This window comes from Drosophila willistoni (genome assembly GCF_018902025.1).
Source record: "Drosophila willistoni isolate 14030-0811.24 chromosome 2R unlocalized genomic scaffold, UCI_dwil_1.1 Seg167, whole genome shotgun sequence".
Taxonomy (NCBI): domain Eukaryota; kingdom Metazoa; phylum Arthropoda; class Insecta; order Diptera; family Drosophilidae; genus Drosophila; species Drosophila willistoni.
The window spans coordinates 2,678,246-2,704,276 of record NW_025814050.1 but is presented as its reverse complement, the minus strand read 5'-3'; the positions used below and the strand labels follow the sequence as shown (position 1 = coordinate 2,704,276).

The 26,031-nt window shown below is 35.2% G+C and overlaps 2 protein-coding genes across 5 annotated transcripts in view; one reads left to right on the top strand and one right to left on the bottom strand.

The window, feature by feature from the left end:
- Nucleotides 1-23,775, bottom strand: part of LOC6644327 (protein O-mannosyl-transferase TMTC1) — a 53,944-nt gene extending 30,169 nt beyond the window's left edge. For 2 of the 3 annotated variants that reach the window (XM_002066550.4, XM_023176635.1), the window contains exon 1: nucleotides 23,725-23,775. In XM_002066550.4, the coding sequence (XP_002066586.2) occupies nucleotides 23,725-23,744 (20 nt within the window). In that variant the 5' untranslated portion in view covers nucleotides 23,745-23,775. Of the gene's footprint in view, nucleotides 1-4,969; nucleotides 5,034-23,724 lie in introns of those variants that run through there. The other variant, XM_047010762.1, reaches the window with a different exon arrangement.
- On the top strand, nucleotides 4,572-5,950 carry LOC124460253. Of its 2 annotated transcripts, none has more exons than XM_047010763.1 (3): nucleotides 4,572-4,828; nucleotides 4,931-5,209; nucleotides 5,275-5,950. In XM_047010763.1, exons 1-3 carry the CDS (start codon nucleotides 4,815-4,817, stop codon nucleotides 5,885-5,887), a joined length of 906 nt encoding a protein of 301 aa, XP_046866719.1. In that variant the 5' UTR covers nucleotides 4,572-4,814; the 3' UTR covers nucleotides 5,888-5,950. The 2 variants fall into 2 exon arrangements, with proteins under 2 accessions (XP_046866719.1, XP_046866720.1); XM_047010764.1 differs by having other exon boundaries at nucleotides 4,573-4,828; nucleotides 4,960-5,209; nucleotides 5,275-5,946.
- Nucleotides 23,776-26,031: the final 2,256 nt, after the last annotated feature.

Below are 26,031 nucleotides of genomic sequence, written 5' to 3'. Positions count from 1 at the left end.
CTCTAACCCCGAAATCGCCCCTTCCACTATCATCATCATCGTCATCATCATTATTACCTTCTTTATTATCAAGAATACTACCAAACAACAATTCAAAGAAGTCAAGAAACCTCAATTAGGCTGTCAATCATCGCGTCGCGACGCCAAAATAATAGAGCTATTGATTTTGTCCCTTCTGCACTAATGACCCTTGAAGGCGTACCCGTAGCCTCTTGATCGTACCAATTAGCCGACTGTTTCGACGGATTGGTTTTGATGTGCCGGAAAAAATTCAAAAAAAGGACAACCTTAAGAAAAACAAAAAGTAACACAATACAAAGGGGAAAAGCACTCAATGTTTGACAACAAATTTCGTGAGAAAATTCAAATCATCAAGGCGAAAGAAAATTAAGTAGTTATATTCAATTTCAGCATTAGCTACTGCAAACCTAGTTGTTAAAATCAGAATGCTATATAAAATGTTAATAATATAAAATTCACAGTTATTTATCTATAAATTTAGGTAATTAAACTCAAAAAACTGCATTAAATCTTTATCTGAAGAGCTAATGAAAAGAACTGTTAAGCATGGTTAAGAAAAGGAGCAATTTTAACGAGATTTCGACATTTTTGAAATCATCCTATCGTGCCATTGTTTTATTGGCAGCAAGTTCTATTCTTCGTTCAGAGTTACAATGACCAAACCTGTTTAGAATGACAACTGAATGAAAAATGAAAGGCAAATCAAACATCAACGTGGTTACTCTTCTCGTCATGAAAATTAGTTCGAGGATCTAAGTAGGTATCCAAATTTAAAGTAAGTTTTAAGTAATTTAAGTGATATTGATATAATAATGTATTTAGGTTTCCATACACTGCAGGAGACATTGTATGTATCGGAATCAACCGAATCTGACACTAGAGTCTGAGTCGAATCTGAGAGAACTATCCTTTGGAAATAGAGTCTTAATAAATTACAGAACAGTTATTCTGCCAAATCTGACCATAATCGAATGACTGTGAAATCCAATAGCTGTCATGGAAAATTAAACTGATATTCATAGGGACACCATTAGCTGTTCTTTTTTATACCCTTGCAAAAAGGGTATATTAATTTTGGTCAGAAGTGTGTATATATATTCTTGATCAGTACGACGAGACGAGTTCAAATAGCCATGTCCGTCCGTCCGTCCGTCTGTCCATCCGTCTGAATCAACGCAAACTCCTCCTAGACCGTTGGAGCTACAGAGGTGAAATTTTGCATGTAGGCTTGTATTTACTGCAGGCGTTGTAAATCTCGGATCGGATCACTATATCATGTAGCTCCCATACAAATGCCAAAGTCACGAACAGTGACTTTTCTTAATAACTTCGTTATTTTCTGAGCTATTGTCATGAAATTTAATATTGGTTAGTTAATTACACATATAAACGACTGTGCCGAATTTCATAAGGATCGGGTTCCTATATCATATAGCTCCCATAGGAACGATCGGTGGAAAACAGTGACTTTGATCAATATCTTAGTTTTTTCCTATGCTAAGATTGTTGGCCGTTCTTTCGCAAACATTAGCCTTTTTAGCTTGAACATTTTTCCACTTTGATTGCCATAGGTAAGGAAAGAGTTACCATAAAAGTTGCAAGGGTATACAAACTTTGACGCGGTCGAAGTTAGCCCCGGCCCTCTGGTTTTTATATTTAGTTATAATTTAAATTTTTTTAATGACTTATGTATACTGTCAAAGAAAATTACAAAACTCGGCAGAACTAATTCTGGCCATTGGATTAGAAAAACCATTTTTTTTTTGATTATGAGTCAAATATTTCAATTTTGTCTAGTTTGAGCAAAGGAAAACTTTTGAGATATAGTCACAAAAAACAGTAGTGAAATAATAAAAGAGCAACTTACAACCTTCCGTAACCTATCACTAAATTCCTTAAGTTTGTGAAGAACTTTTGCAATTTTAAAGGTTAATCAGTGACTGCCAGTGTGTTAAAAATGTATTGGCACCCTTTGAAAAATCAGACTTCGAAGTGCTATAACTTCTCTTTAAATACAGCTACGACTTAATGAAAAACGAAACTTATTTAACTCATTTAACACATGATTATAAGCAAATCAGTTATCTCCATTGCAATTGATACCCTCATACTACCAATGACTGCAAAAGTCTCTTCATTCCTATGTATTTATCAGTTTTAACGTTTTAGAAGTGATGAATTCGAACTTATGTAATGAGATTGGATTTAATGTAGGTTAATGCAACAATAAGATAATTACATGAACACTATAACTACTTGACCTGATTCTAAAAATTGACTAATGGTACGAAATTGAGTTGGTATAGTGTAGAATTTGCCCATTAAGTATAAATTATTCGGTCACAATTGCGGTTTCAAATTATAAGTAATCATTTTAGAGATACGAATTATTCTTAGGGTACCCTTTACTGGCAAATATATAAATAAATAAAAATCTTTCAAACTCTCGATCAGTTGCTTATCTACCCAGTTCCATTAAAACTATAGGGTGCAAGATAAATAAATAAATAATTTGAACTCTCGAAAATTTGTTTATGTCTACTTGAATGGAAGTTTCAGTTTAAACAAAAGTAGAATGTGCGTTTTTGTCAATAAAAAAAATAATGAAACTTTTCAGTTATCATTTATGGTCGAGAGTGAAAGGTTGATTTAAATTAGGTAAGCAAAATCAAATTAAAGATTAATCGACGTACTAAGGCTTAACCGTATCAATGGATTTTGCTGGTCTTTACTCCTCTAATTACCAAAATGGCATTAGAATTGCATTCTGACTATATAATCCACTCACAATCAGATGGAGTTGCCATGGCCATAGGCCATTGGAACCATTTATCGATTAGCATACCGTAACGGCAACGGTGTGATTTTCCCTTTTGACTTCTCCCACCAACTCTGCATTCCCTTACCGCATTACACAAACCAATCATCATCCATGTGTGGAATGGTGATGCAGGACGGTGGTGGTGGGGGACAGGGTGGGTGAGTTTGTGGAGTTGGAGGCAAATGACGCTGCAAATGAAAGCAGGAAACGGTTACCGCATTCATTCATTTTACACACAAAAGCCATTAACCGCTTTGATTCTATTGTTTTGTTTGTCATCATCATCAGCTATAGCAGGAGCAGCAGGAGTAGCGCCAACAGCAACATCGTTTCCCGAACCACTCCCAATGCCATCAGGGCCATTGCCATGTCAGGAAGAAAAGCACGGCCGAATGGGGTGTGTGTTTTTAGGGGGTCACTAGAGGGCAAGGGTTTTTAGCATGAAGTCAAGGCTGTGATTTACACAATTTGTCCATTTTGTTCTCTACCTTCTTTTTTTTAAGCAAAGAAAATGATTCATGGTAACTGTCACAATACACCTACATATCCATCCATATGTACATATGTATGTATGTATGAAAGGATTGACTCCCACTCCATAAAGCAGGCGAAAATGTTCGGCCAGTGTTGGTTAGCAATTTTGAAATAGAAAATGCTGGAATAACCCGCAGTGTTTGTTAATGCACAATTGTTAAATTGAAATAATATAATGAAATTGGTTTTGTATTTGTTTTCTCCTCGTTAAACGGATAATTGACTTTAAAACAAAGGATGCCGTTGATGAATTAATCTTAGTGAGCACTCATTGTAGGAACATAGACTGTAATAATCGAAAAATGATCGAAGAATTAGGAGAAAATTTAACATTAAAAGTGGTGTGTATATGCATTTAATTCCACTACTCTGGCACATATGATTTATTTATATGAATGTTCATCTACATGTTCATATTCTACTGCACTTTTGCCCATTTCGGGTTTCTCTTTTCTTTCTTCTTTCACTGTTGTTGTCGTTCTTGCGCCCCAATATTATTATTATTGAAAGACTTTTGCTGAGCTGCGGGTTTTATAAAGTGCTTGCGGCATTCCTTCCGTTCAGTCACCGACCGACCATCAGAACGAGCCAAACCACCCACAAAGCCAACCTCACCCTTTACCATACGACGACCAGGTCCAGCGAAGGCACAAAAAAACGACTCTTGCGGAAAAATCAACATTGCACAAAAGTTTTTCACCAACCTTGCCACCATCATCATATCCACCCAGTCTGATTTCCTCTACTCAACTCCCACTCCCACGCTACCGTTCCCGGTAGCCGGCCCTTAGCTCCATCGTTCATTTTGCTCCTTTTTTTTTGCATTGCTTTTTTGTTTTGGCTTAGCTTAGCGTTGATGATGTATGCACTTTGAAAAGAGTTGAGCAAAGTGGTTTTTCGGGTTTGATGAGCTAACGTCAACCAACCCTTTCCCTGCTACTCCACTTTTCGTCTCTCATACAATTCGCCTCCGCAAAATATGAGTGTGTTTGAATTGTGCTAGATGCATAAAGTTATTAATGGACTTCAATGGGGGTTTCAATTATGCAATTTTTGCGATTTGAATTTGAATGATATTTTGATTGTTTGCTTTGGTTGGCATGAGGATTTTCCAAGTTTTAATAGAAAAGTTCATTGTTTTAATTTACTCTGTGAGACAAGAGTTCGATAGATAGTGGCGATTATAAATTTTAAGTAAGAAAAACAATATGGAATCCAATCAGCTAAATTGATTGAGTTTGTCTCATTCCAAGTGTTTCAAATATGCTGTTAATCACATTATGTCCAGCTGTTTGGGATGTTTCCATTCAATTTCGTTTGGTCCAAAAATGCAGTGTATTAAAATTATGTCAATCATTATTGTTAAACTAATTTAATTTGGTCACAATGTCACGGTGACAGGCTTAAAAAGTTTATGAATCAAAAAAATTAAATTATTATGGCAAAGACCAGGTGAGACTAAGTTCACAAAGGTATGGGGATGTGATACCATGGAAATGTAAAATTTCCAAGAACCGAGGGATATCACTACAAGAGAAAAATGTTTTCTTTTAGGAAGAAAAGTGACGAGGTGTCTCTTACAGATCGACTTACCCAGCGGCCTAAGGTAGATCGTCCAGCCAAACGAGCTAAAATGTCAAACAGTGTTCCAAAGACATCGGACAACTTAATTATCGACTTGGCTTTATCTGATGACAGCAGCGACGTGGAGATGGTTAGTGTGACAATGCCTCGAGAAAATGCTGACGTGCCTACTGACTTCGAAATATTAAACATTTTCCAAGATATTTCCAAGTTGGCAAAAATTGAGAAATATTTGAATATACTCTATCGGTAAGATAACAATCCAGCTATGTTATCTTACAGTAACTAGTTAATAATCTTATTTCTATCCACAGTCCTTTTGTATGCTTTGTCAATACAAAATGTGAATTCAATCTACCTGAATTGAATGTAATAATACCCAATGCCAAATATGATCCGGATCAACATTCCGCTTTATTCATCAAACGCACTTTTCCAGTTGGCAGTTTGAAGGTCTATGCTAATGGTAATATCTACGCCCACGGCTATAGTCGAGAGAGTGCCCACACTGGTCTACGAAGGTTCATACACCATCTCGAGGACTTTGAGTATAAGCCATTATTGCGCAATCCCAAGTACAATGTGGTAAATGCCACATTTTCAATGCCTTTCCATGTGAACCTAAAGCAATTGCACTCGGGCTGCTATTCACGTACCTCATTTAGTTCAAAGAAAACATTCTTAACCTATTGGATGGACGAATGGCAAATAAAGTTGGCCATATTTCCCACCGGATTTGTATATGTGATGTTCTCAACGCAACCGCGTCATACGAGGCGGGCTATTCAATTTATATTGCCAGTATTATATCGTTATAAGGAACTGAATACGAAGCCAATTGATATGGATAAAAGCGGTGATATCGATTACAAATTACGATGGGAAAGGGAATTTCAAAGAGAAGATGATTTCTCCATAAAAATGTAATTAATAAATATAATTCTATATGCCAGCACATAATGCATTATTTAATATTCAACCGCTTTAAGCTGATGCATAAGTTTCCATGGCGCATCTACTTTGCAAATTATTTTGATGAATATGAAACTTTGACGTAATTTAAGCTCATAAATGTCGGTACATGGCCCCAAGTAAATTTAACTTTATGTGAAACTTTTATGTCAGTTTCACAGTGACACCAAAGTGATATATAGGTTTTATTTTTTACACAGGATTTGTATAAACTAACAAAAAGTTCAGACCAAAGGCCAATAAAACTAATAAAATTTCAATAAATTCGAAAATCATTTTCAAGTCATTACCTTTGCTGGAGTTTTAACCACCAATTTGAAAGAGGTCAATACGAAAAATCATTCACGAAATATATGTAAACAAATTCTAGTTTTGCATATTCCTCTGTAAATTTAAATCGCCACATACCACTGAGATGAAAATACCATGGCCGTTTCGGAACATCGACTTTGGGATACCTATTTACATAGAAGTGGATTTTATCTATGCTTAACTTGATTAAATCATACATTCACTATTCATTTTAGACGTAATTTCATTAAACAGTGAATTCAAATACAAACTGTAAATATTGTTAATCTTTAGAACTAAATAAATATTTAGTCAGAATTCCACTGTATAGGTTACTGGTGACATCTTGTTTCCGATGTTTTTTGTTGATGTCGATGGTTTAAAATCGATTTTATTTGTCACTTATCATATAACTATACGAAGTAGTAAGCCGAAATCAGGTAAACGAAATTTTATTTTGGAAAATAATGCTTTTTTAAATAGTTTTTAAACCATAAGGCTAACATTAAGAAAGGAGACCAGCGTGTTTCAATATTCTATTAATACTTTATTCATTTACGACAAGTTTTAAATACTATTATCATAAGTTTGTGGCATATGACTCCTAAGAAAAAGTGAACTTTATTAAGTAAGAGACATCGATTTGTTTGAATTAGGAACACCTTATGGGGTATACCCATTCCTCAAACTGGTTGCAGGGTATGTAAATGACAAGCCGAAACAAAGCGAAAACAAAATGTGTGAAATGAAATTCGAATCTGTCGTTGTCCCACTCCGTTGCCAACCGTGTTCAACCCATCCAGGTTGATACGATTTGCTCATCGTCCGGCATGAAAAACAATTGAGTGTCATATTTGTGTGTGCCACATCCCATCCCTTCATCCATTCGACAACCAGTAAGCTCAAATTCTATGTTTGTTTTGTAAACGCAGCTCGCTAGAATTGGTTTGGATTGCCATTTGCTTCTATACATATATACGTTCTATATTTGTGGGTGCGGATCTGTGTATGTTTTGTGTGTTGTTACTGTTACGTTTACGGTGGTTATGTGCGGATAATTTCGGACCGATTTCTGTTTGTCACTTTGTCATTTCTTTTGTTTGCATTTTGAATATATGCTAACGGTTGACGCTCTGGCACGCATTTCGATTCATTTTTATTTATGCATGTTCTAGGCTACTTTTTGCACATACCGATTATTGGGAGTTTATTGAAATGATCACTCGTTTTATCATCCGACTGAACACAATTTTCATTTCAAAATATATACAGTTACAATAGCACTTTTGAAATAAATTCAGAATATCCTTAACTTTATTGAATTATATATTGACTTTGATTAAAGTCTATTAGTGGTTCGAAGGGGTTTAAATTAATGGACAGTTTTTCGTAATAATTTTTGTAAGTTCCCGAAGAAAACTTAATAGTAGAATTCAACTTTCGATCTCGTTATATTAACATATGAAGATCTCTTGGAATTTTTAAACAAACTTTTTTGTTGGATTGGCAATAGAGAAAAAATTTATAGTCGAATGAAGACGTGACAAAATGAGTGACAACTACACAATAAAATGAAAAAAAACTTTACTCTGTTCAATGAAAGGCAATGAATTGAGTTTCAAAGCAACGAAATGTACTAAGCCAATCGAATTATTCGAACCGTCTTATTTTTATTGGGACATTTTAAAGCAACAACAACTAATAATTTTATCAAAAATGTAGGGGAAAATAATAGTCAAATGAGGGCTATTAAAATTCGTTTGAATGTTGTACGACTGAGCTCTACGTCAGCACACTCATTCACTTGAAGTCGATTTTTAAACTCATTCAAATTCATTCATTAGGGTTTGAATATTGTTAACTCGAATTGATTTTTCTATCATTCATGCAGTTCTCTAATTGATAATATTCCACGAGAACCTTAAAGTACTTATCGATAAGCACAAATGTTAGACACTCAGAGGCTATTATTGCATAATTGTCTTTAATATTACGAAATTTAATTTGATACTAAATATATTGCAAAGGTTAGAAAACTCAAATTAAAATACATCTATGACATATACATAAGTCTTAATGAATTTAATTTTACAAAATCGATAATAAAGAAAAAATCTATAAGATTGTGTAAGTTTATATGATTAGGCCATGTCTGAACGGAGTATGAAATTTAGGTGAGGATTCGAAACTCATGAACCACACCCCTGGAGACGTTCCTGATATTGCCCAACAGGCAAGTTTGAACCCCAAATTCTAATATAAGTGCCAAAACTAAATAAATATTTTATAAAATTACCTAAAGTCTTCTGAAAAACATTTTGCTTGAAAGTATTAATTATTTATAGAAAAAACCTATTAAAAGCTAAATTTATTAATCGTTTCCTTCGATCAGTCGATTTAATATAACGAAACTTCCATTAGATATTCATTTTTGGTTGCCATGAACCTTTTTTCAGTCATTTAATTTCATTTATGATGCTCAATCTATGACTAAATCGTTAAAACTTCTCAAAAACTGTTTTAATACTTAAACATATTATGAAAATATTTATTGTGGAAATAAAGAGAAATAAAAAGAAAAAAAATATGAAGACGAAAAATTAACTGAAATCTGGCTCTCCGGCTCTCATTTAAATTCCAAGCACAAAAGCTGAGAGCTCTAAAAACGCAAAAAGTAATTAATATTTTTTGTATGTGAAGCCCAGAGCCAGAGAGTCGAGTGGTGACCATGAGCTTGGCAGTAGTGGGCGTGTCATGGTTGGCTCTGGTGGCCTGCATTTTCATAATTTCTGCAAAAACAAAAACGACGAGAACAAGCGCAGAAAATTCCAAAGTCCTGGAATTTATGCAGCAAATATTAACTTTTCCACACACACAAACACACATATATATATAAAGGACTACTCTTTACTCTACAACACTCCGGACTCCTCCATTTCATCGCATAAATTCATGTAGGGATATGGACAGAAGAACAAAAAAATATTTTGGGAAAATTCGAAAGAGTGAAATGAGGAGCATAGGACTCGCCTTCCAATTTTTGCTTGACCAGCAAGAACTGACAACAAAACTCATTAGCAAAACCGGCGACCGTGACCGTCGCGAAGTGGGTGTAACCCTGCGCCGATGCCACCGCCCTTAGTTTTGAAGTTGGGAGTTCTTTCTGGTTTCGGGGTTCTGGTCAACCGCAAACGAAAGCGCAGCATGCAGTAACCCACCGTCCACCGTCCCTTTGCATCCAGTTCTGTGAGCCGTTGGAAAAGTTTTCGTTATTTTATTCATATTTTCACAGACTGCACTTTATCTCTCTGCGGCGGTCTTAGTTGGCGAAATTGTGTGCAACCACGAAAATCTAATAAGCGCGCAAATTTGTTGACATTGCGCAAATGTTTTTTACGAGCCGCAGCCTAAGAGGAAAAACTTGGACGTTGACTCGGTCTCGGTCTCGGAGTTGGTCTCGGACTCGGACTCGCATTCTCGTACAAAGTGAGAGACATACTGGCACAGACAGCCAAGAGTAAATAGAAATTCCGTGTTCATTAAAGACGGCTTCGAGTGACTTTTTAACCCATGCAGAAACATTTCACAGAAGCGGTCGAGAAAATTTGCAAATTCTTTCTAGTATCATATTGTTATAACGTCAAATAATTATATAGAACCATTTCACTTCTTTTTTTTATTAACCTAATCCGATAATTATTAGAAATAACTTTTAAATTATGAGGGGTATGTATTGTATAACAGAAATGTTGTAGTCTTTAAAGGGAACTTTTAGATTCTTCTATGTTTGCCCTTTTCTACAGCATTTGCTTGGAAATTAAAGATACCTGATTTGCCTTATGGGAAAGAAAGAAAAGTTGGACAAGGCATGGAGAATGTCAAATCAATCGGAGTGAGATCCGATTGTTCAATTGTAGATTCGATTGGACAACTGTCAAGCCCTAAAGTTTGTCAAACTTTTGCGGTTAACCGATCTCACTCAACACAATTTTTGTTAGAAATGAAGTAAGTCGTCTTGGTTTTACCATGGGCGAAGGTGCAATCTGCGCTCTATCTAAATGACTATGTGAGCAAAATTTGATGTCTCTAGTTGGTTTAGTTTCTCGGGAAATCAGTTTTGTTTAAATTTTGGGGGGCGGAAGTGGGCATGGCAAAATTGTCGAACAATTAATATCTTCGTGCTTTCTTAGCGAGTATACATACCAAATTGGATGCCTCTACTTAATCAACGTAGATACGACAGGAGTCTAAGTACCAAATTTGATGACTCTGGCTCTTATAGTCTCCGAGATCTAGGTGTTCATACGGACAAACGGAAACATATCACGTATAATAATATTAATTTGGAATGAACTTATGATTTATGTAAATTTCATTTGCCTTATTGAGATATAGTAACATTTAATTTAACATATAATTACATAATAACAAATAGCTGTCATAAAAACAGACTGGCAGCCTTCTGAACGTCTCAAGAATACGCATAATCAATGTTTTAAATTAATCCAGATATAATGTCTTTCAAATTCAACTAAAGGTTTTAAGAACAACATTGAGAACTGGCCAAGAATTTTCAACACAAAGGACAACTGATCCTTACACTCTCCAAAGAGTTGCCCTTGTATTGACAGCGATTTGCGTCATCTTCTTAAAAATCAAAGACTAATTTAAGCTGATTGTGAAAACAAAAACAGTTAAATAAACTTTTGATGTGAATTGGTCCCGAAAATCAAACAGCTAACCGTTTGAAGCCTTTTTTTGGACCCATAATGGGTTAAGAGCATGTTGGTCCCCAAACAACAAAAAGACAGAACGTAAAACAGAGAAAGAGAGAGAGAGTGAGAGAAAGAGAGATAGAAGGTGGAAGAAAGAGAGATCTTTTAAAAAAAAAGGAAAAAGCAAACTTTTACCTGTTATTTTCTCTCCATTCTGTTTTTTTTTGTTTCTTTTTATTTTGCCATGGTCTACCTTTGCCAAGTGGTGCGCGATGTTGCGTAAACTTTTTGGCTTTTACGCTTGGCAAACATTGCGGCAAAAAAGAAAATCAACCAAAAAAAAAAAAAAAACCGAAAAAAATCAAGGATATCTGCAAAGACTTTGTCTTTCCACCTTTAACCAGGTGGTAGCCATGACCATTGGGTTTGCATTTGTTCTTGTTCATGTCCTCGGAAACAGAGGAGGAGACAATTTCATTAAATGTTGTTGCAGGCATTTAAGACCTTTTCGATTGATAAGTCCATCAGACTTTTGCCTTTGATTTTCAACTCCAAAAGATCCAAAGGGAGAAGGACTCAGAAGGACTTAATGCCACACACACTGACAAAGACACCCGCACACACATGAATGTGCACACATATACAGATGTGACATGGCGTAAAGTTTTTAATTATTTTTGTGGTTTGAAATTGCATTTCTTCTTACGGGTGGGTGCTGGGTTGCCGCGCTATACATACATTGGTCTCCGTACGTTTTTCTCGACGACCGCAAATGCGCCGACTTTTATCAGGGCCTTCTCCGGCTATTGTCATTGTGTGGACGACGGAGTTACACTTATTTAAAGAAAAGTGCAATAACATGTTATTTTTTATTTTCACATTTTATTCGTGTCCCACACTCGCACGGAGACACACACACACACACACAGACAGAAGGGCACACACAGCATGCGATTGTTAGCGGTAAGCGGCTTTAAAGCATTCTCTGCCTTATTACGTAATTACAAGTGGATGACAGTTCAGACGTCGAAACATTTGGTAGGTTCATCGTGAAAGGTGGAATTGTACAAGGAGGATGGAGCAGCATTCGATTTTTCATTGAATCAGACAGAATACGCGAATAATTGAACTACTGGACTGACTGCTATGACCAAATGAATGAAATCAAATGAAAATTAATTCATTTTTGGTAATGTACAAGTGAAGAAAGTTAAAAATATTCATGGATTTCATTTCCTTGCGAAAATGTACATACGTGAAAAAAGATGCCACATATTAAAAAGTAAAACTGTTGAGGTAATTCTGATTCAGATATTTTTATTTATTATTATATGGTTTTTTATATGAAAGAAAAAGATCTACAACACACATTAATTAACTTTAAAGAAATACTTTTGATGATATTTGTTTATTTTGTATATGAAAAAAGGAGAATAAAAAAGATTTTGAACAATATTAATTCTGTTTTTTCAATAGCTATTAGTTTACTATCGTTTTATACCATAATTTGAAAAATATTAGATAATTTTTTGGGATCGTATTGGGTTTTCACTCTGATAATGGTTATTTTAAATTAAAAATAACTAAAGTTTCAACATGTATATCCGTCCCCTTAGCGTGTCATTCAATAAACTCAAACTTTGGCGTTCCACTTGCAAATCAATTAGCTGATATGCCAAAGTAGTTGAAGAACATTTGCTTGTACATTTGGCTATATAATGCCTGTCAAAAGTCCATACTTCAGCTCTCAAACACAATAAACTTTTTGCACCTCCTACCCCGAAAAAAAGAAGAGTAAAATGTTACTACCATCAAAGTACTGACATCAATTGCTGGGTCTGTCAGTAAGGAACTGGGTTAGGAATGCCAACGTGAAACGGCCGACACGATTTCAATTTGCCTTCTAAGTTGATAAACGCCAAAAAATTAATTCAGCCAGCACACAAAATGCCTTACATTTCTATCTAGAATCTAGATGTGTGCCATTTGCCAGGGGCGTAGACATTGAGGGGGGGCACTCTTTGATTGCAGTCCACAAAAACTGCTCTTGGACCGAAAAAGTTCTCAATTTTGCGGAAATAGTTTAACAATATTGAAATATCTTTTTGGACGGAAAGGCCCCTTTTAGTCATAAATGCGAATATTTTCACTTTTCATACTCTTTGTAACTAGCTAAAAAGGTATACCCAAATTTTTGAACGGTATGTAAGAGATGTAAAACAAAAGCCGTTTAAAACGATGAAATAAAAACTTATTTAAAAATCAAAAAATACAAAAAAAATACGAATTTGACTGAATCAAGAATTCTGGTGAATAAGATATATTGATTGGAGTTTTATTTTTTTTAGATGGACTTAGCTTTCCAATTCGATTTCTTTTCCACTTTATTCTACTTAAAATTGGAATTCATCTCTTATAAATTTATATTTCATAAAAATCCATTCAAAAAAATCCATATGTTATTATATTGAAAGTCACTTTCAATATAAAGATAGATCTGTATATGCTATGACCTTAAGAAATTTCAGTTTTCGAGTCAACGTTATTTTAAGCATTAATTTAAGAACCGCCAAAAAATCTCTTGGTTGCTTAAGTTGTCTTATAAAGAAACCTCACTTTTTCTCAGTTAGATCCCTTAGTTTATTCCTTTTTTTTAATCTAAACCTAGACTCTTAATATTTATTAAAGATATTTATGAGAATCTATCTCTTTGATTAGCCCCAAAATGTAGGCAACACATTTTAAATGATTAAAAAAAGAGATTCTCTTTAATTAGCACAAATAGCCAAAATGTTCTATATAATTAAATAACTCCTTTCAAAAAATTCAACGATTGGATATAGTATTACTGTTAGTGAAAATTATCCTTAAGGGTATTCTGAATTCAACTTGGATCGAACAGTTTTGTTTTGTTTCCTTAGGTTGAAGTGATTCGTTTTGGGTTTCCAACTCACACAAGCACAGTCATTCAGACATAGGTTATATTTATGTATGTAAAAAGAAAGTTGGCTTTCTACTTTTTCTTTCTCTTTCCTTCTTTCTTTCTTCTTGGTCTTGGCTGTGTCAGGCACAAAGTTGCACCAGGTTTCTATAGTTTGTGGGTACCTACAGTTCTGCACGTGTGTGTGTGTGTGTGCTTGTGTAGGTGTATATGTTTGTGTGTAACTGTACTAAATAGTTTCTCACGTGACTTTTAGCCATAAAAAATGGCTTTATTGCTGCACACACGTATTCATTAATGGCAGCAATGAACTCACATGTGAAACTCCCTTAAGGAGTATGTGCTTCAAAAAGATGCCACCGCTTACCGCCACCTTACCCGTCTCACTCTCTCTCTCTCTCTTCCTTTCTCTGACTCACACACACACTTCACCCACTGTGAAACTGTTGCAAGTTGTTGCTGTTGCATTTGGAACAGGCTGCAAGTCGTCTGCACAGGAAGTGCATATTAATTGTGAAAATTTGTACGGATATTTCTTCGAAAAGGTTTAGTTGTTGGTCGGTTGTTGCTGTTGTTTTGTTGTTAGTGTTGTTGTTGCTGTTGGTGCTGCTCCTGTGTTGCCAAGTTAGTAGCTTAAATCCTTGCCTTGGCTTGACTTAACTTTTCATTCTTGTATGTGTGTGTGTGTGTGTGTGTGTGTGTGTGTGCATGTATGTTACCTAAAAAATGTAACATTGCCTTGAATTGTTGAAACTCATGCATGAGGAAAAAATAAACTACATTTCTAAAAATGTTGTCAGCAATAAATTGGCTACTGAACATTTCCCAGTCAGATTTCATTCGGCATTTGATTTCACATTTTTCCTTCTTCATTAAGTAATTTAATTCTTTATTCACAGTAGGCTTGAATATAAAATACAAATTTAAAGCCAAATAGAAAGTTTTCAAATAATTGGGGACATTTGCAAATTTGCTTTCAACCATTGTCTGGTTTTGTGGTAAACTATTTTGCCTTCCTTCTAAAGGAATGAGGTTTTGAAATGAAATGGAATAAATGTTAAGAAAATACATTTTCCAACTGTTTAGAGCCTTTGAAGAAACAAAATGAACCAAAAATTTGTAAACTGCTTTCTATCACATTGGGAAAATTAGAATCCCATTCTTTAAAATAAAAGGAAAGATTATAAAGTTCTGTAATAGAATAGAATAGATTTACTTAAAAAAATATTCATATCACCACTTTACTTTTGCTTAGACGTTTTGAACTTGATGATTTGATTTAGATAAAGAAAGATTTTGGCTAAGATATTTCCCTCAACTAAAGTCAGATTTCGTAAAAGATTCGAAAATATGTCTAGAATTAAAGAGAATTCATATATCGGTGTTTATTGTTACGTTGCCATACCAAAATGATTTCCTTCATGGTACTAGAATTTTATTGTGGGAAAAACTTTTGCATTTTATGGTCAGAACCTTCACCGTCCCACCCACCATCAATAGCCACAACTTATGAGACGTAAGGCAATGCACCCATTAGGCAAAGGAGAAAGCTTCGGCAAAATGAGGATTGAAACAATTCATAAAACAAACCAAAAAGAAAACCCAAAAAAAAAAAAAAAACAAAAAGGCGAAAGCAATTTTACTTGAACAGGGCACGCGTTTGCAAGTGACCACCACATGATGGAGAATACAACTATTCGTTCCTGCGTCCATTCCGCCGTTCACTTCGTCGTCCATTCGGTTGCCTTGTTTCGTCTATGGCCACTTAGAGGCGGCGCACTTTTAGGCGGCGCCATTGTAATGGGTTTGGTCAATGGTGAAAACGTGTTTACGCTTTTATTATGTAAAGGAACCGCAGGAACCAGGATACGGATACAAAGCTGGTGGCCCTTTGCACAAATCTCAGGCCAGTCATTTTTTCTAGGCCCACACAGGATCGATTCGGGTAAGACTATATCTTGGGGCCTTGTAAAAGGGGCTCTTGAAAAATACCAATACAAAATTTTTGTTAGCATCGCTGCAAAACAACTTGCAAGAGATAAAATATTTAAATGTTTTGATTAATCTTTAATATGACTTAACAATTTTGGCCCTTACGATACGTCCCTGTGCACATGAACACACATACATACATATACATATGAACGCTTTCAGTGCCCCTTAATGTATGCAAAGTAATTGTGCGCATTAAATATGTTCTGTTTTTATTAACTGGCTCGGGTTTTTAACAATTAAGAAGAGAATAAGAACAACAACAACAACAATAGCATATCATAAAAAAGAAAATTATGCAAATGCAAATTTGAAGCAACAATATGGGTGAAAAACAATGAGTTTGTTAAAGAGAGAGAGTGGGAGAGAGACAGTAGAGAGAGTGAGAAGGAGGTATGGAGACAGAGTGAGTGAAAAATAAAGACTGCGGCAAACTGCAGGCAATTTCCAGTTGCCTTTTGTTAACATTCATTTCTCTATATCTATTCAGAATATGCAAATCCCATAAAAACTCATTTTGATGCCAATTGACTGCATTGTTGTTATTTTAACAAGTAAAGTCTTTTCCATTGCTGGAAAAATCTGACTTTATCTATATTTTTTCACATTCCCCCGTAATTAACTCAATATCCCAATTTTTATATGCTAAATAGAGGAAAAAAGAACGCAGCATAATCAAAACATTTATTTATATAATACACCAAAAAAAAGAAAGAAAATCACGGGTTTTTTTTTGTGTGGCTTCGCATAACAACAACAAACAATTCGCCCAGCAATCTAAAATTTCAACTGAAACTTTACTCTGCTTCCTCCCATCCTGATATCCGCGACCACCTTTAGTTGCCTTCTGGTATTGTATACAGACACGCATACACCAACACACACAGACACACACACACACACACACACACCAATACCAATACGATATTGTTGGTTTTTAATTTTATAGCCAAACAAAATGCTTACAGATTTCGTTTCCGAGTTGAGTTTTATTTTGTTTTCTTGCTTCCTTTTTTTTCCCGTATTTTTATTAAAAATCGATTTTTTATACATGTATGTATGTACATACATATATATCAGCTGCACTTGAACTTTTTGTGGAATCTGTTGATATGTAGCAAAAGCAGCTAGCTATAATCCCACCCAATTCGACGACTGGTGGCTTAATGCACTCACATATCTTATACAAAAGTATTTGAAATCAGAGTTAAGGCAAGGGAGACATGATCTATGGCAATATATGTATAATCTGTTAGGTCTGGTGATTATAAATATATGTATGTACAATGTATATGAAATACATACATCACATGCAGGACATGTGTGTGTGTGTGTGTGTGTCTAAAATAATCCCCGATTTCTTAGTTTTTCTGAAATTTGTCGGTTTCTGCGTTGAGTTAAGCTTTTAATATTTTATAGTTTCAGCCGTTTGCCTTATATTTCCTCATATTTCGCTTTTCGCATTAGTTATAGCATAAATTAGAGAATCTAAAGGACTTGAAATTGCTTTTTATACCCTTGCAAAAAGGGTATATTAATTTTGGTCAGAAGTGTGCAACGCATAGAAGGAAGCATTTTCGACCATATAAAGTATATATATTCTTGATCAGCACGAAGAGACGAGTTGAAATAGCCATGTCCGTCCGTCCGTCCGTCCGTCCGTCCGTCCGTCTGTCCGTCCGTCTGGATCAACGCAAACTCCTCCTAGACCGTTGGAGCTACAGAGCTGAAATTTTACATGTAGGCTTGTATATACTGCAGGCGTTGTATATCTCGGATTCAGCCGGATCGGATCACTATATGACTTTTCTTAATAACTTCGTTATTTTCTGAGCTATTATCATGAAATTTAATATTGGTAAGTAAATTACACATATAAACGACTGTGCCAAATTTGATCAAGATCGGGTGACTATATCATATAGCTTCCATAGGAACGATCGGTGGAAAACAGTGACTTTGATCAATATCTTCGCTATTTCCTATATTGTGGGCCGTTCTTTCGCAAACATTAGCCTTTTTAGATAGAACGTTTTTCCACTTTGAAAAGTAAAGAGTTACCAAAAAAGTTGCAAGGGTATACAAACTTTGAAGCGGTCGAAGTTAGCCCCGGCCCTCTGGTTTTAAATTGAATTTTGGCTTAAGACTTTGTTCAAGTTTTTGGTAGTGGTTTAAATATTGTACTTGTTTATTTTTTCAATTGAGTATTTAATTATAGGCTAGTCGTATTTTTTAAAATTTATTCTCTTATAAGTAGACAATGGAAATAATAATCTTTAACTCATCAGATTTATTAATAATATAGTAAATCAAAGATTTAACATGATTGGTACATGGATATTTTTAGGCAGACCTTCGGAAGCAAATTACAATTTTGAGTGTTTAATAAAAAAAAAGAAAACTAATTTCTTATAATAAACCACTAATTATAATGGATTTAGACATAATTTGCTTGTAATTGAAAAATTCTGCGAGTTGTGTGAGAATTAAAAACTTTAAATATTGTTAGCATTAGATGAAATGTCAAGCTTTATTATTAGATTTATGATTTTTTAAAATTGGCCCTTCAATTTTTTTTTTTGAAAAGGTTTCTTATCGGCTACTTATACAGAATTCTTAAATTCTTAATGAAATTAGCCTTAAAAACCTATCTAGTGCAAAAATATATACAAACTCAGCTTTGTTTACAATTATTTTTTACACATAAACTTTTCTTCATTGTATTTCTCCCTAAAAATATTGAATTTTAGTACTTTTAAATAATGGTAGAAAAATGATGATGGCAGCATTTTATGTCCCTTTTTGGATTTTGTTTATTTTTTTAGAAATGTCTAAATACATTTTACATTTTTCAATGTTCAATATATTAAAGAATTTGGTATTTGTAAATAGATTCTAAAAGCTAAAAGATTCTTCAACTTACGCAACAGAAAATTGTTTTAAAAATTTGTAAGCTTAAAGTTTATTTAGAACTACTTTGAACCTTAATTTGGATAGCTAAAGATGACTTGCTTCTTACTCTGAAATTTTGCTGAATTAACAATACGATAAATTTCCTAAATATGTAGGTAGAATTTTTTCACTTCCGGATTACCCTACGTATTTAGACGTAGCATTTCCGTTGATATTAAAACGTGTCTGGAATTCAAAAATGTTAAAAGTGTTAAAAGGATAGGTCAGCAATGGTCGATTGGTTGCCCAAATCCTTTACTGTGATGTTACAGCTTATATTTCTATATTTTAGTGGACTTTCTTGCGTATTTTAAATAACTTTTTTCTTCATATGTATTTAGTTTACTCGGTGCATCAAGGCTTTGCATTTGAGCCCCTGTTATTGTTGTTGTTGCTGGTTCAGCTTCTTGCCACTTCACTGTACACGCATTTTTTTGCATTCGCTATTATTCCACTCATACTATCTCTCTCTCTCTCTCTCTATCTCTCCCTCTCTCTCTCCCTCTCTCTCTCTCTTTCTGTCTCACTCTGTCTTTCACTCTGTCTCTCGCCCACAGAACAGATTACCAAAGTCGCAGCTAACATATTTTTCAAGAACACACAAAATGGAAAAAAAAGCTAAGACGAAGAAGAAAAGTCGAATAGGAAATGCAAGTGGAAATGCAGGAAAAGAAGTGGAAGAAAAAGTAGTGGTAGTAGTAGAAGAAGAAGAACAGGCAAAAAAAAACTGTTGCAAGTGTGCTAAAGTTTCATGCTTCATTGGATGCCGACGCCAATGCCCTGGCGTCATGAGAGCACGGAGGGAAGGAAGCTTCTTGGTGCCAGTTTTCTTTTCGGGGGCGCTTGAGGTCTGAGGCGGTGTGGCGGCATGAAGCACGCGCGCATTTTCCAAGAACAATCAAATTTGCAGCCAGCTGAATTTTCGCCCATGGTTGTAATATACCGCTATGTGATATGGCTGATGTTGTTTTTGTTGTTGCTACCAACTACGTACATGCAATTTTTGTGGGGCTGGTAAGGAACTGAGACGAGGTAGTTTAGGTCTGTGGGTTTTCTTGAAGCACTTTCATAATCGAAATGCCCGATAAACGAACTTGAAGTCATGTATTTTCGAGAGCAAACGCCAACAGCAAAAGGTTCTTCAAAGGGACGAACGGAGAGTAGAGAGCTGCGGTAGATAGGACGGCCCGTCCTCCCTTCGAATGGGTGGCTTGCCTTGGACCAGCAACGTTTTAGTATTTTAAAATTTTAAAAGGTCCTTTCCTTGGTTCTGTTGTCTCTCCCGCTCCAAACGCCCTAAAGCCGAAGCCACTCAAGCACACATATGCTTAACGCTTACTTTTGGGAATATGTCTCCCCATGGTTTTAGTTTTGCTTTGTGCCCTAAACGTTTTCCCTTTCTTCTTTTCTGTCTTACCCCTCCCTCTCCATCTCCCCCCTGTCCGAATCGTTGTCTCTACTCGTTTTTACTTTTTTTTTTTTTTATTATTTGCATATTTTAATGCAAATTGTGCAGAATTAATTTAGTGCTGTTTAGTCTGCTGACGACTTCGTTACACCCCTTCCCTCTCTACTGTCTCTCGCTCAGGCGTATCCTTAGCCTTATCCTTACTCCTCTATATCTGTATCTGTCTGTGTCTTTTGTGTAAGTGTTTGTGTGTGTTTGTGTGTGTGTCCCAGTATCTGTTCGTGTCGCGTTCGTTTCATATGTAAATATTCAAGTTTCAAGTTATTTTTCCTTCCCCCTTCCCATTTAGCTTGAAGTTTTTTTGCTTTTATTGTTTATGCCCTTAAATTGTGTTTGAAAAGCACTGGAGTGTGGCCTAGTTTTCTTTTCAGGAATAGCAGAATGTTGGTTAGGAGGAGAGTTCGTTGTGAGGGGCACCGGAAGGAAATGAATGTGAGAAAAATGTTTTATGAGCTATATTATGTAAACTGAATTAAGTTTAGTTTTCTGTTTTATTTATTTTTGCTTTTTTTTTTGTTTTTTGGATTTCTGTTTGCTATGACAAAAGTTTGTTCAAGAATTTACGGAATTTGTTTTGATTTGGCTTTGAAGTGAACATAAATTTGAAAATTGGAAATTCTCCAAAATGAAATATGTAGTTTCTTAAAAATTTAACCAGCTCATTAAGTTTTCCTTTTTTCTTTTAGTCTACTTGGAATGTTAGTCATGGTTTAAGCTGGACATGAATATTCATGCATGAAGGACAAAGCACAGGACGACGACCAAAAAGAATTATTATATAAAAAATTTCACTCACGTACAAAGGAAATGAAATGAAATGAATTTCTGAGCCCCCGCTCAAACCTACACACTTACACACACACACAAACACATATACACTGATACATACACACCGAGCAGTCGTCCTTTTCTAGTTATCTCTTTGTCGTCCTTGCCTTTTCTTTTCCTCCTTCTTTTTCCACGTAGCAGCAGCTGGAGCTGCTGCATCTGGTTGCTCGCGAAATTTATGCTGATCATTCATAATGTCAAATACGAGCAAGTCAACCAGCCTCCTACAAGGAGGTCAGTACAGTGAAAATAAATGGGCCTAAAACTGGGCCAGGTCAAAAGGAAAACGAACAAAGAGGTTATCTCACACTTGGCTGAAGTTCCCAAACACATAGAGAGAGAGAGAGAGGCATTTTTATAAATCTGAGTGATCTCTGACTCTGAGCTCACCCATAATGTTACACTTACACATGGCTGAAGCTTCTGTGCTGGAGAATCCGAAAAAATCCAAATGAGTAGACTCATCCTGTAACTCTCTCTTATACCCTCAGAAAATTGTGTCGCGCGAAATCCCACACGAAAAGCAAAATCTCATACAATGAGAATGAGGAGAGGGGAAAAAAGAAAAGGAAAATCAATTTCCGCTTCTTTTTTTGCAAAATAATTCCAAAGCCATACAAAAGCCTGGCATGAACCAAACCCAATCTGTGGATGAGCTACAACAAAACAAAACAAAAAAAAAAAAAACACAAGTCAGCGGAGAGAAGGGGGAAAAAAGTTGCCATTATCCTGAGCGAGATAAGATATTTGCACAAGAATGGCATTCAGTTGATAAAATCCGATTTGAAAATGAGCGAATGCCTGGCAATGAGCAAGGACAACGAAACAAAACAGCCATAGGACTCGGTGGGCGGGTGTGCGGCATTCACAAGGAGGTGAGATGACAAGGACCAAGTCGATGCTGAATCGGTAGCAGTAGCAATGGCAATGGCAATAGCCGTCGTAGCCGGGCAGGGATAACAATTTTATAAATAAATATTTGTGCGCCCAGGCAACTTTCTTATGCTGAGCTCTTTCTCTCTTTTCCTCTCTTTATAGCTGTCTCTGTTTTCCTGTCTTTGCTATTCGCTTTTGAGCTCAACTCAACTATCTAGCGATAAATCATTTGAAGTTCTTTCCTTTTCTTTTTTTTGGCCTCCGCCTCCATTTGCTTTTCACTAGCAATTGGCCCGGTGACAATCTCTACTCTACTTTTTACGCACTTTTGAACGTAAATCTGTACAACAACAGCAAAAGCAACGGCAGCAGTGCCAGAGCCCGGACCAGAGGTAGACACAGAGACGAGGCCAGAGAGAAGCAAAGTCGAAACGGAAGCGTGTCTTCTTCTGATAGCCCTCCAATGACTTCCGTTCCTGAGAGTTTTAAGGCTTTTTAATGAGGAAAGAACCAAAAAAAAGACATGGGGGATACTTAATCGATTGCCATTGTTGGCTCCCAAGTCCTACCTACATATATGACTAGAAGTCAGGAAATTTGCACGTGTTCCTGTAGCTTTAATTTTTTGTCTACCTTTTTATGGCATACTTTTTTTTGGGGGGGGGGTTGGGGATGCCCAAAGCACTTTAACCAAAGAGACAACGACTTTTCGTTAGGTGGACAAGAGAGTATAAGAGCAGAAGAGCAATTGGAATGACGGTCATGGCTTTTGCCTATCGAAGAGTATTGTGTCCAAATCGTTTTCAGACGACAGTTTAGAATTCGATTCGAGGTCCACAGACGGAGAGTTTTAGCCTTCACCATCGCCTGATTACTTATGCTGGTCAGGTAAATCTTGTAAAAATTGTCCTGCCATCAGTTGGAGGATTTTTCCTTTTCACTTTTGGCTTTCACATTGATTTGTTGGTTTGTGTCTTAAAGAACAACTTTAATTTGTTTTTTTCTTGTTTTGGGGGCTTTTTTTGTCGGTGTGATAGGGCCGAGATTTGCCTGTGGCTACGGCCGAGCCATATGTCTTGGTCAAGGCAGATTGTGAGAACTAGTAAGAGAGAGCGACGAAGGATGGGCCTGGGGTCAAGTTTGGCTTTCTTTCGCAATGCCTTTCACTTCCGTACCTCGCCGTGACAAATGAGGTGGAGATCCCCTTAAGGTCGTTGTCAGGGTCGCGAAATGTTGAGCACTTTTTCTTTTTCCTGTATTTTTTTCTTTCTTTTTCTTCTTCTTCTGCTTCTCTTTATTATTTGTTTATGCCTTGGTCTATTGAAAAATGTTTTTTTTTTTTGCGCTTTCGTCCCTTCAATAAAAGAAAAAAGATAAACAAGTAGCCGCAAATGGAGCACACGAATCCCCTCAACCGGAGTTAGTGAGTCCTGGGCCTGGGCCATGTCCTAACAAATTGTGGGCAATATTTTCATTTCATCAACATTGTCCTTGCCATCCTTACCGAAGCCTTGAGGCTGTGTTGGCAACTTTATTGCATTATTGAAAAACTTGTCAAAATATTTTGAATGTGTAGGAGAAAAAAAATTTGAAATGCTTTCCCCAACCGTTTCTCTTATTTAATATCCCTCTCCCATCCAAATATTGCTTTAAATATGTATGTAGGTATGTATATATATAATGTAATTGTATGAAAATATTTTTAAAATAACACAAAAAATATTCTTACCTCAGCTTTCGAGTAGCCATGGCCAATTGACTTTTGACTGGTTGAAATATTTGTCTATGGTTTAATTAATACATTTTTCGCATACATATGTACATACATATATGCAACTATAGCTGAATATTATATAAATTTTATGAATTTCATATTTCATCAAAGAGGCATTTAATAATACACAAACAAAATGGACAGCAGGGGGCAAAAAAAAAAGACAAAATGTTGCAGCAAAACAGAATAAAAATGAAATGCTCTTTCATATATTTATGCACATATATGCATTTATTTTTCTAGTGAGTGAATTCTTTGAGGTTTTAATTAAATTGCAATTTCAAATTTGCACGATCCAAGCTAGAATTGCCTTTTTCATGTGTTTTTCCAGCTGAACTGCAAAGATAAAGTGAAAAGAGCATAATCAATTATTTAATACATAAAGTTAGCTATTTGTTTTTGGTTTTAATTAGAATTTGTGAAAAATCGTTTTAAAATTATACGTAAATATAAATATATTAAAAAAATTTTAACATTTGGTTGAATTATTAAAAAATTGGATGATATAATTTAAGGCAAAGAGACATGCTTAGTTTTACACAAAAGATCTTTACCTATAACCATTCGGACATTTGCATTGTAACGAAATCAAAAAACTTTACAAACAATTTCCCACCCATGCTGAAAACCTTTAAAAGTTGATACATATATCAATTTTGAAGAAGATGAATTTGATTAGAAATCGAAATTCGTTTTATCCTAGCTTTAATTGCGGGCATATTATGTATTGTATGGATTAGGTTTTAAACCAGAAACTGTAATCATTATAAGTTATGTTAAAAAAGTTAAACCATAATAATTATATATCGATTTTTGTAGATTTTCTTCAAGAAAGATAATTGATTTTGAGTTATAAGTATAATAAAAATAATCAAAAAAAAATCTTTTGTTATTCAAAAAGAAATTAAAAATGAAAACAATTTTAATATTGGTATAAACTATTCTATTCTAATAAATAAAACTAAAAGAAAAAAATTATATGAATTTTTGAAATGAAATTAAAATTGATTAATACCTAAATTGGCACAAGCAGCCATTCAAAAGTTAATGTTAGTGTGGACCTTCAACTTTATCCTGGACGAAATTTCATGATAAGTCTCAAAGTTGTGGATATTCAATTTACACACACTGGTTTTTGATTTTATCAGCTTTATTGAATTATGTTAGTCTATTAGCTTATTGAAAAAATTATTAAGTACTTCACAATGTTTCCCTTTATTCTTCGCAGACACTTCGAGACGCAACTTTACCGACTCATTCTACTCCACAGACTCTACTTCTCAGACTGTCTCTTCCGTTTGTCTCTACTCCTCATGCATCGTATATCGTTTCCTATCGATATTCTATCTATACTGATTCTTACTTGAAGTCATCTTTACGACTGCCCATACAGCGATCCTACATAATTCTGTTTTTTTCAAGTCTCTAAGATTAAGACGGTTTGAATTTGCATCATTGAAAATTACAAGAAAAATTTAATTTCTTTTCCTCTTTGGCAAAATTGAATTCACAATCTAAAAGTAATTTGTTTGTTTTTTTGTTTGATTTTAATAATATATGTCCTTCCATTATTTTCTATTTTGTATTATTCAGTTGCAGTTTAAAATAACTTTTTATTTTCAGTTCTGTTTTTTGAAAACTTTTATCACTATTTAAGTCTAGAAATTAAATTTTTGCGTTATCTTTCTCGTTCACGAAACATTACTAATAAAAATCTCTGTAATTTGTCTGAATATGTTTTATTCCTACATTATTAATAAGTACCATAGAACTTAAGTTACTATGGAGTCCAAGTATTTAACCACATTACATAAATGAAGTTAAAGATGGCTTTAATAATTGATTTCGTGTTATATTCCTATGCGGGATTAAAGCGCTAAACTAAAGGTCGTTAAGGATATAAAAGTCGGAGATGCTTCACCTGCCATAACTAATCTCATTCCAGAGCAATTCTTTATTTGTTATTTTCCTGCAGGTTGTAATTCTAGAAGGACCCTCATACTCCACCCTCCCACTTGGCGCTGTAATTGGGGCACAGCAGGAATGCCACACAATCCCCACAAACTTGCAACTAACTGGCTATCCTGTCATATTTTATTTTCACAAAATAATGATGCTTTTCACAGGAATAATAGGTATAAATTGATGAAATTTAATATGTTAAGAAAAGCTCAATTTGCTATCGCCCTCCTAGTCCTCTCCAACTTTACCTTCATCACCATCAGCATCATCATCATCAGCGTCATCCGCAGCGACCGATTG

What these genes read in the sequence shown, in the direction of transcription:
- LOC124460253 (XM_047010763.1), top strand. An exon ending in TATTTGAATATACTCTATCG is followed by an intron (nt 5,210 to 5,274) that starts GTAAGATAACAA and finishes TTCTATCCACAG; the next exon opens with TCCTTTTGTATGCTTTGTCA.